We start from the raw sequence: 19,363 nt of genomic DNA on the forward strand, positions 1-19,363 counted from the left end.
TCTTCCACAAGGCCTGAATGCCTGTGTTTCTAAATTCACTAAGATACTTTCAAGAGACCTGGTAGCCTTTCCCTGTGCCCCTGCCACCCCCACGAGAGTCAAACACACAGGCAGAAGCTCTAGGCTTCTCTTTCTAGCTTCTTTGCTCTTGGGAGTCCCTTTAGGAGACAGTCAGCAAGAAGTGTTCCCTAGGATATGCACATGCTTTATAAAGAAGGGACATATACAGCCTTCCACTGGACATTTTTGTCTGACAAGTAGGATGTCAGCTGAATGAGGAGGGAAGAGGAGTGACAGAGACCTTCCCTATCCTGCTTACATTCCCAGACAGGGGCTAGGCATGAGGGCACCCTTGTGCTGTGCTGAGTGCATGGACAGCTTCAGGCAACAGCCTTTATTGTGGCTGGGGCAGGCTCCTGCTGCACTGCTGAATGTTAGAGGGGACAAAAGGATAAAGTCATGGCCACATGCATTTCTACGTGGCTCCTGGAGGCACTGTGGTTACCTGGGGGAACAAGGCAGAGGAGTGCCTTGCTCCCTGACACAAGCTGTGCCTTCAGTAATGCTGAGCTCCCAAGGTTGAATTCCTTCAACTACAAGTTAAAAGAGCTCATTCAAGAAGAGGGAAGAGGGGGAGGCAAGGCTCAGTCCTGCCAAGTGCTGAGTCTGGATGTGAGCAGGAGGTTAAAGTATTTCATATGAGAAACTGGTAAATGCAAAAGCTTTTATACCCCAGGGCAACCCTTTAAACACTGCAACACTGGCTGGCTCAAGAATTTCACAGAATCACAGAATCGTATAGGTTGGAAAAGACCTTTAAGATCATCGAGTCCAACTGTAAACCTAACACTGCCAAGACCACCACTTTACCATGTCCCTAAGCACCTCATCCAAAAGTCCTTTAAATACCTCCAGGGATGGGGACTCAACCACTTCCCTGGGCAGCCTGTTCCAATGCTTGATAACCCTTTCAGTGAAGTAAAATTTCCTAATATCCAGTCTAAACCTCCCCTGGCGCAACTTGAGGCCATTTCCTCTTGTCCTATCACTTGTTACCTGGGAGAAGAGACCGACCCCCACCTCTCTACAACCTCCTTTCAGGTAGCTGTAGAGAGCGATAAGGTCTCCCCTCAGCCTCCTTTTCTCCAGGCTAAACAACCCCAGGTCCCTCAGCCGCTCCTCATCAGACTTGTGCTCCAGACCCTTCACCAGCTTCGTTGCCCTTCTCTGGACACGCTCCAGCACCTCAATGTCTCTCTTGTAGTGGGGGGCCCAAAACTGAACACAGCATTCGAGGTGCGGCCTCACCAGTGCCGAGTACAGGGGCACGATCACTTCCCTAGTCCTGCTGGCCACACTATTTTTGATACAAGCCAGGATGCCATTGGCTTTCTTGGCCACCTGGGCACACTGCTGGCTCATATTCAGGCGGCTGTCAACCAACACCCCCAGGTCCTTCTCTGCCAGGCAGCTTTCCAGCCACTCTTCCCCAAGCCTGTAGCATTGCATGGGGTTGCTGTGGCCCAAGTGCAGGACCTGGCACTTGGCCTTGTTAAACCTCATACAATTGACCTCGGCCCATCGATCCAGCCTGTCCAGGTCCCTCTGCAGAGCCTGCCTACCCTCAAGCAGATCAACACTCCCACACAACTTGGTGTCATCTGCAAACTTACTGAGGGTGCACTCGATCCCTTCGTCCAGATCATTGATAAAGATATTAAACAGAACTGGCCCCAGCACAGAGCCCTGGGGAACACCGCTTGTGACCGGCCGCCAACTGGAGTAAACTCCATGTTTCAGATCCCTAGATGGTTGCCCTGTGCTTTAACTCTCCATTAGGCACGTGCTACTGGCTCTAATGGGGAATATGGCCATCAGCTCTATGCTCACTACAGAGCTTTCATGGGCAGAGCTGAAAAAGCATTTAAGCCCTGATTAGGCAAGAAGACCCAGCACCATCAGGGTCAAACGTACATTGGCAATCACTTGTCATGGATATTGTAGCAGATGGGAAGAGGTGGCAGTGTCCCTGGGAAAGAAGATCTCTTTTTCTTAATACTGGTGTAACCTAATACTGGTGTAACCTCACCAGCCAGCTGGTGAGGGCCAAGGGAAACACACACGCCGCTCTGGTAATGCCACAACATGGCTTCACTGTGCAATGGCAGTGAAACAAAGGATGGGAAAAATTGGTACCAAATCCTGTTAGCTAGAAGATGGTTTGGAAATATCCCAGCAAGGATGGGGAATGGGAAAGACAGATATGTGTGCCCTGGGAGTCTAGAGAGACGATACGGCCCTCAGCCACAGCTGGCGTGCCATGGCTTTGCACCTGTCAAGGGACTGATTTTGCATTTCTTGCTACATCTCCCCTCACCCAGGATTATGTTCAGTGTGGGGGAGAAGTATCCTCTTACGGATATGGATGCTCATGCCCACAGACAGCAAGCTGTTACCTTAATGTGCCAAATAGCAGCAAACAAAATCAATTGCTAAGCTGGACACCCACATTTATCAGTATCTCCCTAGCAGACTTCCCTCAGCCACCCATAACTCCTGGACCTTGTTGTGTGCTGCAGGCAGCTGGGCATGACCGGGGATGGTTGATCGCTTAGGGTTCGAGAGCCTCTTCTCACGTGTGAGCTGTGAAGGAAATCACTTAGGTGGAAAAGGGCATGTGCTAGATGTTCCAGTCTCCAAGCGTATTTTCCTCATTCAGTGAGGAATTTTCCTCATTGAATGAGGAAAATACACCCCTCTTTTCTGGAATGAATCACAGACACCATCTTTAATTACAGGACATGTGCTCCCCCCCCTGCTCCCAATGACCGCTGCAGTTTCATATCTGACAAAAATAGGCACCCAGACCTCCAAAGGGAGTAGCTTGTATTTCCCCTCCTGGCCACCTCCAGCAGCTGCCAGACTCTGCAAGGTCTTGGGGCTGGGCTGCACCACGCTTGAAAGTGAGGGAGATTTACCCAGCAATTCTGGTACTCAGGTCACTTAAAAACAGCACAGTGGGAGCAGCAATGTGGAAATCATGCTCCCATCTACTCTGCTACTGGCCTCTGGAGAAATCAGGACACAGGATATGCTTCCTGCCTGGGGAAGGCTCGTAGCAGCTCGGGGGAGAAGGCATGACCTTTTCCTTAAAGGCAATGCAAATCATGAAGAGGAGTGGGGAGGGGGAAGTCCAGGCTTCATTTTGTCTTAAAAACAGTGGCATGCAGTCATACCTCCTCTTGCTTTCTCCCCCTCTGTTTAAAGCTGATCCTTACTTATTTAACAATGACACTTTTTGAACAGTTTCATCCATCTCTGCCACCCTATCATTGCTCCAGTCAGTCATGAACCTTCTGACATGAGTCAGATGCTGTTGAAATGAAAGGTTTCATTCATTGCAAGCAAAGGAAATCAGCGGAGGTAACCCAGAGGAGAAGGCCTTGGCTCATGCTCTGTTTCCAGCTCACAAATGGTTATGTCCCCAGGATGCAGAGATTAAGCATCTCACACAGAATGTGGGAGGAGGAAGAAGCGTTTTTGTCTGAGATTCACAGATTTTAATGGATTCCAGAAGGGGAAATCTTACCGAGGATCAACAGCAAAGTTCAGTGAAATGCAAAAGGATTTATCTCCCCAGTTTCATTCCTGCCTACCAAAAGCGGGAGGGGTGATTTAGTACTCCTTGGTACAAGGAGTCCCTTATGGATCATTAATCCACAGGGAGAATTAGCTCAGGAGCCATAGACAACTTTTCTTAATGCGCAAGAACTTGAATCAGCAGGAAGTTTTCTTCTTTGGGAGCTTACAGGATCAGTTTATCTTTATTTGCTCCCCACTACCCCCTGCCTTCAATGGTGGTTCCTAACAGAGCTCTAGTTACCACTGATAAATCACTTTGCCTTCACTAAAATCTGTGGTGATAGTAGATGAGGCTGCCGTGAGCTAAATCAAGGCATTTGAAGCAGAGTAATATTAAAAAGTGAAGCTCTGAAATCAGCAAAATCTGATCCAAAGTCCAATGAAATCAATCCGAGCAATCTCATATTCGAGGGTACAACTATCTCAACACCACTGACTTCAGCAATGCAATGATAACTTGCAGTGAGTAAGACATTTCCTGAGAAGCTCCGCAGAAACATGAAGGAGACAGAAATGGTCAACTATTTGTTTACATGCTAGGACCTCAGGTGATGAAACTGTGTGTTTGCAGCTAGAGCTGATCGGAGAACATGCACCAAAAGTTAGTATGAAAGGGGGCAGATCTGGTGGACACCTCTTGTTATTAAGTTCTCATTTCTTTAGGGGTAACAAAAAGAAAAACAGTCTCATTTTGTCTCACTTAGACTCTCTGAAACCACCTGAAAACATTTCCACAATGCTCCAGTTGCTAAGTGAGGAATATTAAAGACTGGTTATGTCTATTCACAATACGCAGACACTTACAAAATGCCACTCGTCTGTAGTGGATGGCAATTTATACTCTTTACCTTGGTGAAAAAATGTGCAGCAGAGAACTACATTCTGTATTCAAATCTCCCAAGAAGCACTCATTCCATGCCCAGATTTGCCAGGTTCCACATAAGTCTGGTAAATCCACATCCCTATTGCTGTAAATGACTTACAAGATCAAAAATGTGGCTGAAAGAGAAAATCCAAAGCTGGCTGGTGTCCTTGGGTTTTATGCTCTCCTGTGTGTATGTGTGTGCATGCAGCATCCCTTATTTTTGCTCTTTGCCAAACGTTGTGTCACAGACTTAGGCTTTAACAAGTTGAAAAGTATGAAGATTAGAACGATCATGTTTACATGTATTACCACCTGCTACTTCATTTCTTCCATGGTGCTTAAATGTTCAGGCATGTGGCTTTGAAACACGCTACCTTTAATGCACTTAAAAACTCTGCTGGATTTCCAGTTTGCTTTGATCTCCACAGTCTAGAGACTATCTCAGAGAATACAAACGAATATGTTTAGGGGAAAAATATTTTCAAGGAGAAAACCCTAAAGTCCTTCCAACTTGATATGCTTTGCCAGTTGATGTCATACCTAAGGTTGTTTTTTGCATTTTATCTTTATGCTTCAGGAGGCCTAGATCTCTGCCCAGAATGAGCAACTTGATGAGGTAAGTTGGGAAGATGGATGTGGTCAGTGCCCCTTATCATGAGCACTGAAGTGGCAAATAATTGTTTGGTGATTTTTGTTTAGAAAGGAGATGGAAGGAGAGATGATCTCTGTCCCAAGGAATTTACAGACTAAACAAAGGAAAACAAAAATGATACATTTATGCAATGGAGAAGACTGTGTTTTATTAAGAAGGAATGGGACGAATGTGAGAGGAAAGATGGTAAGAGCTTGCTATTAATCATGAGTAGGAAGGAGACATTGATTGGAGGGCTGGAAACAGAGGAAAGACTTAGCTAACTCAGGCTATAAGCAAACCAGCTTCTTTCTGGGGCAGTACAAGACCATCTTTTTCATCTCCCACCACACCAAGTCACCATGCATCACTGCCTTTGTGGTAATGGCTTGGACTTGAAGTAATCTCAAACTGTCCCCTGGACAGCAAATAAGTAGAAATGAGAGCTGAGTTCTTGGGTCAGGTTGTGGCATGGTTAACTTGAGAAGGAGGGAACATAAACTGAGGAGATATGGTGAGGTGGGTGGGCAAGTAAGGAGCATGGGAGAGGTGTTTGGAGGGACCAGATCCATCCAGCTCTAAAAAAGGTGAGATAGAAGGTGATTTTTCATTTTTTTAACAATAATCAAGGGTTCTGACACTAACTGTTGCTTGAACTCTAGGTAAGGAGGAGAAGACACCTCTTAGTGGGAGCTGGAAAAGTGCCAAAGGCAATCAACAAGGTTTTACAAGAATTGGTCTCTTTCTATTAGGTGGACACAGCCTGCACAAGAAGGACCTACAAAGCACCCTTCTCCTCCCTGACCTGGTGCTATTCTTCTTGGCCATGTTGATGTTAGCAGAAGCCATTCACTCCACTCTTCTTCATGACTGGAGCAGAGATAGGAAGAGTAATAGGAAAAATGAGGGGGTGCGCAGAGCACACTGAGTGGTTTTGAAAAAGAGCAAGAAAACCATGACTTCCCCTTTCCCCAAAGCAAAGGGGAAGCTGGAACGGAAGCATGGCTCTCAACGGCAGTTTTGTTTCCTGGTCTGCTCTGCTCAACACCTTATGCAGGGTTTTCTGCAGAGATGAAGCCTAATCCTGTGTATATCCCCCTGTTTCCACCAAGGGCTTAATTGCCATTAATAACTGGTAGTACAGGCTTCTTTAAAATAAAAAAAAATCCCCATGAATTCAGCGAGAAGAAAACTGGATTTGTATGCAACAAACTCCAAAAATCAAAGTCCACTGACATAATTATGGAAATTCAAGAGAGACAGACAATAATAAACTCTCCCAGTCATGGGATCCAGGATGTAAAAAGTGTGTCCTAGGTTGTAAATAAAAGTTCCTGTGTGACGACAGGAAAGATCTGGAGGGGGGAGGTGTTGTTTCATAGCAAGCTGTGAAGATGAGAGAGCAAAGAGAAACCAATGGAGAAAAGAGGAAGGGAGATGGAAGAGGGGGCGACTCCCAAAGGAAACAAGGCCTTAGGCCAGAGGATGACAAGGGAAGATTTATGTCTTCCTTGCTTGTGCTTTTCTTCCTTCACACTGCCAGGACTGTGGAAGGTCCTTGAAAGAAGGGAGGAAATGGCATTCGACAACTGCGACCTGCGTGTGTCTCCTGTGTTGAGATATGAGCACTTACCTGTGGGCTGAGAAAGGGACAGGCAGGAAGGATTAGAAGGTGCAGAGGAGATCTGAACTAGACAACCGGAGAGGTCAGGTGTGAGAGAGAGGTAACGATAGAGACTGGTCCACTCTCTGAGAGCATCCTTGCATCACGGATATATCAAGAATTTAATTTTCTGCTCCCTGTATTGGATAGGACAGGGACTGTGCTCATGACATTTGAATGAACCATCAATAGTTAGAAGAACAACCTCTGCTAGCTCGTGAGTGCTCGTTATTAAAGTCTCAGGAAATAACAGACGCTACTGAAAATGTAATTTCATAAGAAATTCTTGCCCTAATACATGATAAGAAAACCCTGAAAACAGAATTCAACAACATACCCATGGAGGTCCCAGGAGATAGAAATAAAATATAAAAATCCAGAGTGTAATTTTAAACATAATTCAGAATTTTTGAAAATGTACACAAGTTTCCTTCCAAAGATTGACCACATTTTTATGGTAACTCTTCACAATTCACTAGAAATATTTTTTCTCTCTACTCATTCACATATGTAACTCCTTAGTCACCTGTGTTTAAGTGATTTGTGGGCTAATTGTTTTACCTAAGGATTATTTGGTTTAGCTAAAGTTGGTCATCAGGAGCTGCTTTTTCACCCCCTGTTAAGTGACTGATATTTTTGAAATACCCAATTAGCAGATGAGAAGCATCTTGCTTTTGTCTTAGTAAGAATGCTTTTTCAAAGAAACCAAGCTTATTTCTCCTGTGTACAGAGAACAAATTTGCCTACACAAAAGGATCAAGTTAACCTGGAGTAACAATTCTGTGACAGCTATTTCAGTATAAATTCATTTTCCCATAACTTGATGCATATGGAACATCTACTTCCTCCTTGTTTCTGAAGTCATTATCATTGCTTATCTCTGGATCTTTGCTTATGTGGGCTGGGTCCTGTAATAGTCTCTAAGATGGATTCAGGCAAATACTGTGATGCCTAAATTCAAAACATGAGTGATTCGGTGTCTATACCATCATGAGCTGCTAGGCTTTGACTGTATATACAGTCAGCAGAGAGACACCTGAATCGGGCGTCTGCAAGGGTAGTTTGCATAAGGCCACTTCGCTGATGTTTTACTATATCATATACAAAGGATATTTTGTAATATTTTCCAACTTCTTATATATAGCCCAAACCTTCTTCTCGCTTTCTTTCTTGTCACTGAGTTTATGGCTCTGCAAAGCCTTCAAAAATCTAGTCATTTTTTCTGCTACTTTTGAAGGTATCTATCATATAAAAAGGGAAACATGAGCTTGTGCGTATTGGTCTGTGAATAGAGATGTGGTCAGGGAAATAAAACTCTCCATACCCAAAAGTCTGACTAGTGAAAAGCCAAATAAGTAGTGAAAAGGGTGGTGTGTGTGTATATATGTATGTCTGTGTATATGTATGCATATAGATATACAGTATATTATATATACATACACTGTGTGTGTATGTATGTACGTATATAAAGAATTCAAATCCATTTTCTAGGTTTGATGTTACTAAAATAGTCTCTGCTTGCAAATCTAAACACTTACCCATATGTAAAGACTTGATGTCTGATTCTGCATTGCTGTGACCTTGTTACACGTGCTTTTTATAATGTAGACCACCTTATAAAACTAGACGTTTTAAACATGCAGTCCCTAGTAAAATAGGCATTTATCACTCACGATAAAATGGAGCTGTCTCAGGGTGTGTTCAAAAGCCCCCCTGCAACTTACTGATAAAAAGCTTAACTCCATTTCAGGGCTTATCTGAAGAAGAAAGAGGTAGACCCTCATGAAATAACTGAATTTATTTTTTTTTTCTAAGATGAAAAAGAGAGGGAAAGGGAAGCAAAAAAAAAATCACTTTAAAACTTCAGTGCAGCAGAACAAGTTTAACCCGTTGAGATTTTGAGTGAAGTTTTCTGCTTCATCAGAAAGAACCCTGTGGTTAAACATATGTCAGAAGAGAAGAAGAAATGACAAACTGGCCTCCTTTGCAGATGAGAAGATTAATTAAGAGGAAAATCACTTAGCCAGGTGTCTTATTGGTGAAACTACACGTGCAAAGTACATCTGCAATAAGGGAGCAGCATAGCACAGACAGTGCATTTGATTTCCATGCTAACATTGGAAAGATAGGAATCTGGTGTGACTTAGATCATGCTGACTCTTGGAGAAACGGAGCAGCACAGATCTTATTGTAGCTACAAATTATGAGCTGCATGTCTGTTGTTATAAGGTTGCAGTATCATTACTTGATGTAGTTGAGTTATGGGTTACAAATAAATTATCCAGAGAAGACAGTCCTTTTCTCTATTCACGTTCATAAATTGTTGGCAAACCAAACCTGATTTCTCCAAGTGCCACTTTTCTTCATTCGCTAAGTAGTTTTTCAGAATGCTTAGCAGCTGGTGAATTTTTCATTAGCTCATTACTGGGGTAACACTGTCAAATTCATTTGACTTAGGAACTTAAGTCTTTCAGAAGTAAGTAAAACATTGTGTGCTGTCCAAATACTTGCCCAGCTAAGATGTCACTGCAGCATCTGGGTGTCCCCCAATTTTTCATGCATTTCCTATCGCAACTTGGATGTGAAGCAAAAAAAAAAAAGTAAACAATGATCCTACTAGTGCCAAATGCTGTGTTTAAAAGTTTTCTGATCTTTCTGTGGGAAACAAATAGGCCGGTCACTAAATGATTTCTGAGCTACATTTTTTTCCTAAGCATGTATTACAAAATTAGAGAGTGGGAAGTAAAGAGCTGTTGCCCCAGTGGATCTACTGGAATCAATACTAATTCCTACCTCCTGGTTGCTATAAATGCCTTCCCATAGCCAAAAGCTACCTCTCCAGCAGTGCCCCTGGAAAGCACTCGTTTCCCTCCTACCTGTAATCTGTCCTCTCTATGCAGTCTACCAGCCTTTTGAAGAAAGGGTGCCTGTACGGCACCTAGCACAATCAGATCCCTCTGTTGGCTTGAATTTCTCTATGCTATAGGAATACTAATCCCTCCCCAACAATAGAGACAGGCACTCCACAGAGCAGACACACAAACAGACTTTCATTAGAGAATGCAGTCCTGAAAGCCTGTTTTACAAAAGGCTTTGCTGATTGGACTCAGTCATTTGAACAGTGATGGATACAGAGTATATTCCACAAGAGCCTAGAAAGAAAGGTGCAGCAGTATCAGCAATGAGATGCAGACACCACACAATTCTGTAATGCTAATAGGCTTAAGCACATAACCAGCCATAACCTGAATCTTTAACATCTACTGTGTAAATCATTGGCTTTTTTTTCTTTTTCTTTCTCTTTTTTTATTTTATTTTATTTTTTTGTGTGTGTGTGTGTGTGTGTGTGTGAAAAGCAGTGCCCAGAAATGCTGAGAACTGTGTATTTTAAATAAACAGACTCCTATTTGGGTGGACATCACCCCCATTCCCTCCAGCTTAGCGGTTTGCCAACGTTTCTGCTGTTAATTACTGAAATTTCAGGTGCATTCTGAGCCTTTCAATTTGCAGATTTTCACATCAACATCTCAGGCAATGAGGGTGTCGCGAAGAGCCCTGGGGTATAAAGCCAAATTTTCCAATTCATATGCAGTGTGGTGGGAGACAAATATACAAGCAGAGACATCCAATTTACATAAACGCTTGTGGGACACGTTTTGAGACTTCTGTGCTAAAAATGAGAGGTTATTATAATTTATAGGCTTCCTTGCTCATTATAAATGCTCACAGGTTTACCAGTGAAGACCAAAATTTTCATAATCAATAGCCTCCATTTTTGTTTATTAGTTACTGTCACAGACAAATGCTTCTGTTGATTAAGGCCAATGAAACCAAATCTATTGCCAAGGCAGTGAATAACATGATTAAAAGTCTACGGGGATCATTTGTGGCTTTCCACAGGCCCTGTGTGAAAGGTAAGTGGTATTGCCCCAGGAACATTTAAAGGAGCAGTTTGCAGCCCCAAAATATATCTCGTAATGAGCTAAAGATAGGGCAAGGCTGTTCTCAGAACCAGACTTGCAATTCACAGCTTTGCCTTTGCTCTTGGCCACCTTTGCCAAGCTCTCAGCCTCTCTGGAGGGGACAGCCCACACATACTTGACTCTTTTTGCCAGAAGCCCTAGCTGTCGTTGCGGCAGGTGGAGAAGCTGGGCGCGATGGAGCCAAGACCTCCTGCTTGCAGGACAGAGGCAGCACCAGGGTCTGCTCCCCCAGGGCAGGGCAGGGCTTGCACCTGGGCTACTGCTGAACTACAGCTGGCAATGCAGATGGAAAGCATGCAGCTCCCAAGGCTTGCTTTGTTTCACCCTGTTCCTGACCCTCTTTGTCTCTCTGCAGCTGAGGCATGGCCTGAGGTCCAGTCTTGCCCCCTGGTTTCCTTTTGGGCCAGTTTGTCTATATAGCACAGACTGCACTGCTTCCCTACCCGCCCAGAAGGAAGACCATATCTGCTGGTAGGTGATGAGGAAGAGAAGCCTCCACAAACTGCTCTCCTTAACCACTAATTCCTTTGACAGCTAGCATTTGGAGTATAAGGGGCCCCAAATAAAACATTCCCAGCATGCCAAGTACAGATTAAATTCTGTAAGGTGTAGAGCACCTTCTCCAAAGGGATGAACGCCTTTGACCCCCAAAGATGGCTTTGCATAGATCACTGCTTCCCCAAACCGAACCATTGACCCAGTGACATTTATTTGTGTGAGTCCTTCACCTCATTTGAGATGTCCATTGCCTTGGAATATTCACTGCAGTCTAAAAGGAAGAGGGCAAAAGCTGCAGTCTGAACAGAGACTGCCAAAACTGTGGAATTCCTCAGATTTTGTAATAAGTCAAGCAGCTACTGCCTGTACATCTGAGCAGAGGTGGAAGGAAGCAAATGCATCACCAGGAGGTGATGCATTTAAAAATAATGCATTTAAAAATCAGGAAGTTTACATTCCTGCTATCAAGCTAGATCTCTCTTATATCAGAAGAAGAAGAAGAAGAAGAAAAAGAAAAAGAAAGAAACTGGAGATATATTCGCAGTACAATACTGTATTGAATTCTAGCCAACGAAATTGAAGCCCAATTCCATATTTGGCTTTGGTAGCAGACTTCTTTACTTAGGTATTCCATTTTATTCCAGCCACACACAAATGTCCATTAATGATGGAGTAAATATACACACAGCAGCTACCATCAGCAGGCTGAATTACTGGCTCGTCTGCCTCTCCGTTGGGTATACAGATTGCTCACTCGGTGCGATGGGATATCTGAGCCGGGCATGGGAAGTGCCCAACGTTAGATGGTGTGGCATCCCTTTATAGAGGCAGAATACATTTGCAGGGTTCACAGAGTTGAATATTTTAAATCTGAAACAGTAGTCTGCTCCCACCTGGATTGCCAGGATCATACTGTATTTATAAAATGAATAAAAATTCCTTATCAGCCGTGAGTGAATACAAGGAGATAAGCAAAGAACATGAGCAATTAGGTAACTTAACACTGTTCAGTTTACGTCAGTAGGCAGCTGCTCTGTGGTATCACCTGCAGGTACTCAGCAAAGAATGAATATGTTCAGTATAGTCAAAGGTTTTTGCTGATCCTTTGTGCATTTTCACACCCATTTCAAAGATTTTCACTATGGTTATGAAGCAAATTTGTTTTCCCAATTACTCTGCCTCTCTGGCAAACATTTGCTGTCCATGCTGTGCACTGCCTGTCAATACACTGATCTTCCAATATCTTGTTTCTTGCAAAAATTTCTGGAATTTTACTAAGAAATAAGACCTTTTTCCCCAAGACTTACCCCCAAACCCTCAACCATTATAAAAACAATGCACCAAACTTGCATTATACAGGAATATAGCACTATCAGGCTTCCCTCTAATTTAATTTTGTTCTTAATCTGTAACTTTGATCCATGTAATTTAAAAAAAAGAGACAGACTGAAACGAAATACAGAAGCATCTTGTCTGAATCAGTAAGGGAAATTATGAGGGCAAATAAAGAATAGATAGTCACTATTTTTCAGTCAGAACACTTCTTCTAGCTAGATTGCAAACCATTTATTTTCACTGGCAATCTTATGATTTTAAAATGATTCAAGCCAAGAATTCCTGCCTAGATTTCAGAAAAAAACAAGAGAACCTGGTGCATCAGCCTTTTTTCATTATGAACAGACAAAAGGCCCCACAGGGTACTAACTCCTCATCCAGATCCACCCCAGGGCCTTCTGTGGGGTCCTCTGACAACCTGGGTCTGTCAGAGAATTGATTTGTAATGTATTCAGGACTGTAGAGCTGGTCTTGGACTTGTCGCCTGGCCAAGCCTGTCACTAAAGATACAAGATTGGGTCTGGACTCTTGATGATACTGCACAATGAGCAAAATGCGCCTCAGTGACTCACAGCCACTCTCCTGCACACGCTTGGAGAGCACCAACGGCAGTAATTTACTCAAGCTTTTCCAAACCCAAATGCTCAGAATCCTGAATTAGTCTACATGTTTTTTCCTATCAATAATAGAAAACAAGCTGCAATAGAAACAATAGAAAACAAGCTATAATATTCTAAACTGCTGAATAAAATAGAATAAAATTTATATAAAGCTAGCATCTAATCTTTCTTGTTGGTTAGAACTTGCAAAAAGGACTAAAGGGTAAATAGAAATTGCTGGTCGGGATTCCAGACATGCTGCTTACTGTGTCATTTCTGTTGGATCAGCCTGCCTCATTCAGAGCTTGGGAAACATCATCAGTATCAACATCCATACAGACCAAATATTCTTACAGCAATCTCTGGATCAAACCCTGAATCACAGGCAGCTCCCAGCAATGTCGTCTGTACTTTCTGCCTTCATTACTGATACCGCGGTATGATAAACAATTCTGCTATTGGCCGTTTGTTTATGAAAAATAATACAAAACTACTGTCTTGAATTAAGGCAGGAAACATTATACTAAAGCCATAAAAGAGATATGGAGCTGCTATTATAGTGCCAAAAACTCCAAGTTTTCCCACTGACTTTTCTCAGCTTATGAAATCAGAATCCACCCCCTTCCCCTCTGCTTTCTTTTTAACACTGTCCCAAAATGAACGCTACCATGCTGCAGCTAAACCTCTGTGTTTGCTTGACTGCTTGGGCCAAATTCTCTCTTTTCAAATTTACTGAAATATGCAGAGTTATGCCAGCAGAGGACTTGTCCTCCTGTACTCTCTCTTGCTGAGAAACTAATTTGCTTGTCCTTAAGCCCATGTTTCTAAACTTTCAGGAGCAGAAACGCATTGTGGCTTTAAATATAGACTGTCAGTTTGTGGCTTGCGTCTCATATTACACACAGACAGCTTGAGACCTAAACACAAGTTGGGCAGCACCATTAATATCTTAGAAAAGCGTCAGTACGCTTTCGAAATGCTCTATATTTTCATTCCTGAAGGCGGGGGGAGGGAAAAACATTCAAATGAAACTTTTCTAAGCCAGGGTTTAGGTGGAAACATTACTAACTTTGCTCGGTCCTATTCAGGAGCCAGAGTTTGCAGAGCCTGTTTCAGTTCTTCACACACACGCGCGCGCACAAACACAAAGAATAAAAAAAGAAAACAGTTTCATCACAACTTTTTTTCTTCAGGATTACTCTCAGGCGTTTTTTTTTTTTTTCTTTCCTTTTTTTTTTTTAATATGAAACGCATTAGACAATCTTTTCCTTAAGCAGCAGACTGATAAATCCACTCTTATTGTAGGGGGGGGGATAAGGGTACTCACGTGGTTGAGATGTCGCATTGTTTTGGTAACTCATAATTTAAGCCTTTGAAAAATGCCTTATTTGTGTTGACAGTCTCTCTTCCCTGCTCAGAACCGACGGCGGGATTGAACAGAACAGCTGGAAGAGCCCAGGAAAATGCTCCTCTTGTTCGGGCTCTCCTTGCCTGGCTCCTGACCCCTTTACAACTGGAAAAGGAAACAGCACATGTGTCATTCTTTTTTGCCTGTGTAGCTCACATGAGCGGGGAGGGGCACCCATTTGCAGATAGCAGTAACTGTATTCAAGTTTTGCAAGTTGGATGTATTCCACTCCTTTGCTTCTACTAGCCAGCAACCAGTGGAAAGAAAATGCTCTTTTCATTCTTAGCCAAATCTAGACACACCTATTAGATTCACTTCCCAAACCCCTACCCGCCACTGTTGATATTATTTCTTTTAAGTGCAAAACTTGCTGCTGACTCCCTTCCCAAAATGCCTGTCATCAGTGGGTGAGACTGAAAGCAGGGCTTTCAATTGTCATTGCCCAGCAGCATCCTTAACGCTCACAGTCTAACTGAGTCTGTCCTTTTAACGGGTGAAAACTGAGAATGACATTTACTGGGTCAGAGTAGTTACGTCAGCGTATAGCATGAATCTACACTGTGCCCAGAACAAGGAGGAACCTGTGGCTGGGGCACAGGCTGAGGCACGGGTAACTCCAGTCCTGGCTCTGACACAGGCTTCTTATGGCACCTCGGACAAAGCATTTAATCTCTGCCTCAATTTGCCATCTCTAGAATAAATGATACAACTGATTTCCTCCCAGCCTTGGTATTTTTATTTTAATCTTCAGGGAGGCATTGTTTATAAATACGATATATTTATTGGACTGCGTAGGTTAATTTACTCATACTCTGCAGCAAGTTTGTCAGTCTGGACTAGGCTACCAGCTCCCTCTTTTATATCGCTAACATTTAAAGCTATCTGTTTGGCTACCTGAATGCTATACTGCAATCAGCAGTATGTACTTGTTGTAAGTGTGCATACACAGTCAGTCTGCAGTTGACATGGGCTAGGACTTCTAGGCCATACCAAAATACAAGTAATTTATAATGCATATGTCTTAGACGCTAAGAAGAGTGGACAAAGTTTCCATTTTCCCGGTCTCTGTGAGTCAGGATGAACTAACCTCCTGCCTGTGACAGCAAAAACACAGTAACGATTGGAATGGCAGTGGAAAAAAACAGAGTCATGAAATTCAGGCTGAGACTCATCCTGTTTTGCAAAACTGTTGCTGGATATTTCTGTGAAATCATCTCAGTGACCTCCTACAAGAAATCAATGCTGCGAACTTGGTTCACAGTATTTATTTAACAGCCATAAGATGGAAAGACCAGTGACTTATTTACATGCCAACGACAAAGAACAGCTTGTTTGTGAGCATGGATACCGCAAACGACTTTGGTCAGCATTTTCCACACTCTGGGCCTGTGGTAGAGAGCCCTGGAACATTTAGTGATAGACAGAGCTAAGCAAGGCACAAAACAAAGAGGGAAAAATAAAAGCAAAACTCCTGACGTTGCTCCACTGGCTTCAACTCTATAGCGCAACATTGATTTACACCAGATAGCTTCTCTATGAAAATACTGATGGACATGTTACCTATTACTTCTTCTTCTATATTGAAGCACAATGTGCAGAGATAAAACTGGGGCTTTCTGTCCTGGGGCATAAGAATTGTTGTCATGCAAAGTTATTACATTTAAATCTTTCATCATCCTGATCCCTGAGAAATTTCAGAACTGCTGTTGAGAAAAGACTCCTCAGCCGCTGCAGCTGAACTGAAGGATGGAAGGTATTGATGCCTTCATTATGTTAGTGCCAGTGGTCTAGACCCTTCCCAGGAGTTTTGTGGCGGGCTACTCAAAAAGGCATACACACACCCAGAGGGCTGCCCTAAACTGAGCGCGGTTAGCTCCTAGTGCTTAACCCCTTTGCATCTGTGCAACACTTCCTGCGTCTGTCTTCTTTGTCTTATTAAGGCTGCTCTCCTACCACCAAAATCACTGGGAGAGTTATACCCAAGTATACCTAAGAGGATTCTGGAAGAACCAAGCCCACATGAGAAAGTCGCCTTTAACACCTTGACATCTTCACTTTTCTTAGGACTTCTTTCTTTGTTTATTGAATAGACTGGGCTTCCCAGGAAATCAGAGAGCCATTTCCCAAAGCTGTTGCTTGCCCTCAAGCAGGCCATTAAAGAGACCCTCCCTGACCTTTCACGCTTATCATTAATGGGAAATATGTGAGGCTGAAAAGGGAAGCGAGCACAACAACTCCACGCAGCCCAGCACGCTTCCGGAGGAGCTTGAGACCGGGGCGCAAAACAAAGAGCAGCCCAGTGCTCTCTGCCTGCCCCGACCCCCAGCTGGCCACTCCTGGGGGACAAGAGGCACCAAAGAAACCCAGAGCAAAAGATGGGAGTGGCGTGGTGGTGGGGAAAATATGTGATTGTTAATTTCCAGCTTGTCTGAACTCTCTCCTAAACTTTAAATACGGCAGTTGCTTCTGGCAAAAAAGTCCCCCCAAAAGGCGAAAGGGTGAAGATAACAGAAGGGTAGCTGAAAGCACTTTTTATCTACAGGCTGCGGCGTTCATACCAGATCCACCGAATCTGTGGGATAACGCAGGTATGCTGGGAAGTGTGTGTGTCAGCCATGTGGCTTTCATCAGTCAATTACTTGATCTTCTGGGGCCACCATGTTCCCATTAACCTACAGAAGAAGTATCGTTTCCTGTCCTGGTGAATACTTTTGTATCTCCAACCTTTGAAAGCTCAGAGTGGTTTTCTGAGCAAGGAAACCAAAATTTCCTTTTTGTCCCAGTAGTGCTTTCAGATGTGACAGTCCTGTCAGGTCCAAGAGTGTTAGCCCAGAAGTGGGACCTCTTCTGCCTCTGATACTGCAACTTATCCTACTCCTCCTAAGCACAGCTATGTAATGAATTCACAGTCAGGCCCGCATGGTTGTTCTCTTTGATACTATCTCGCTCCAAGATAAATGATATTTCACAGTCGTTCAAGCTTGGCAAGCTGATGCTGCAGCTGCAGCTGTTGTTCCCAACAGGAAGGGAGGGTTTAGGCTGCACTCGAAGGAAAATAAATAAATAAGCCAAAGGAAAAAGTCTCTCTTCAGGAAGTTATGCCTGACAACAATAGCACATTGGACTAGAAATCCATGTCTTTGCTGGATTTTCATGGCAAAGCATACTGCAAAACTTGTAATCTCAGCCTGTAAAAACTGTGGCAAGATTGAAAGAGGCTGAGCTGAAAGCTCTCAGTAATATCCTTTGTTGTCCACCCTGTGCAGCCTCCCAGCCTCACAGGTGTTCGGATCCACCACCTGGACCTTTGAGGAGAGGATGCAGCAGTGGCTGAAGCGGTTCTTGCCTGTTTGTGAGTTCAGATGGGCCTCATGCCCGTACCGATGGCCGCAGTTGCATGAGCCAGCAGCGTGTCCCACCAGGCCCTGTACTGTGGTCAGCTGGTCAGCTGGTGTGAAAGGTGGTGTTGGCTTTCTTCTCCTCTGTTGGCTACACACTTCAGGCTGCCTTAACCATGCCAGGCTGGTGAGCTATGTGTGGTTGGGATGGATCCCAAACTTTGAAGACTTTCTGCAGGTCAAGGAAAGATACAGCTACAGTGCAGCAGATGCTAGGCTGAGTCCTGAAGGAGGGATACTTCATATGAGAGATGCTTCAGGAAAGCATTTGGCTCTGGACACCCTGTGAAATACCATTTTCTACTGATTACCTTCCTCTCCACCTCTGGAAAGAATAATAGTCTATTTATTTGTTACCTTGTGTGGTAGGGTCTCCCCCCAGACTTCAGTCCTCTTGTTTCCTTCCTGTTTCCCATTTATTTTTGTGCTAAGAGGGTGGGGATTACTGGCCATAGGCTACCCATCCCCTGTGTGGGCCAACTCACGTCTGGAGAATGTCATGGAGAATGAAACCTTTGTGACCATGCAAAAGGGATCAAAGTAGACTTGTTGCTCAGGATGGACTATGATGCTAGTATAGCTCATGTTTTATGTGGTGCCTATGCTGGCAGTGACTGTAAGTGCAACTAGCTTGTGAAATCCTTGGGACACAAAACAGGAATTTTCTGCCTGCAGTCATAACAGTAATTGTTACTGAACAAGTTCTTGACCCTCACATAAGGCCAAAAGAGAAGGATTTACTCTGGAGATAAGAGATCAACTCTCCCTCTTACTTTGTATCTCAGATGTATGTATGTATTTTTACCACCCCTCTGACTTCTACTTGAACCTTTGGGATGTATCCCCATCCCTGGAACACTGCATAGCCCCTGCCTTGCCTTATCTCACAACTGTTTGCAGTTAAAGGATATAGTGTGCCTGTTTGTGTTTAAGGTGTTCCCACTTAGGCTGTTAGTTTGTTTGGGGCAAGTTCTTTTCCGTTTGTGTCTGTAAAGTATCAGTGTTCTCAGGGGAACCTCTGTTGTCACTACAACACAAATCCTCCTCAAAACATGCCATGACTCTGTGAAATGGAAATATAAGGAGACTTTACATCTTCTCTACACCCCTGTGCTTGGCTTTCCATGAACTGTAGTTCATTTAATCACCATGGAGGGAAAAAGGGTAAGGTCAAGAGCTCAGTAGACAAAGTGTTGCAGATTCTCTGTGACTATCTATAATGTTGTCATGTCCAAAGATCAGACAGGATGCCTTAGAGCCACTGATTCCTGGCTTCTCTCCAATCTAATACCCATACCACTGAAAAGCACTTCATCTGCTCGTACTCTAGACCAGTCAACA

The 19,363-nt window shown here is 43.6% G+C and overlaps 1 protein-coding gene across 3 annotated transcripts in view; it reads right to left on the reverse strand.

The window, feature by feature from the left end:
* GYPC (glycophorin C (Gerbich blood group)) overlaps positions 1–14,748 on the reverse strand; it is a 44,368-nt gene extending 29,620 nt beyond the window's left edge. For all 3 annotated transcript variants that reach the window (XR_012777036.1, XR_012777035.1, XM_075511485.1), the window contains exon 1: positions 14,544–14,748. Coding sequence is in view for 1 of the 3 variants with exons in the window: in XM_075511485.1 (XP_075367600.1) it covers positions 14,544–14,577 (34 nt within the window). In the remaining 2 variants the exon portion in view is untranslated. The remainder of the gene's footprint in view (positions 1–14,543) is intronic.
* Between the last annotated feature and the right edge of the window lie 4,615 nt (positions 14,749–19,363).

This window comes from Mycteria americana, chromosome 9 (genome assembly GCF_035582795.1).
Source record: "Mycteria americana isolate JAX WOST 10 ecotype Jacksonville Zoo and Gardens chromosome 9, USCA_MyAme_1.0, whole genome shotgun sequence".
NCBI classification, from domain to species: domain Eukaryota; kingdom Metazoa; phylum Chordata; class Aves; order Ciconiiformes; family Ciconiidae; genus Mycteria; species Mycteria americana.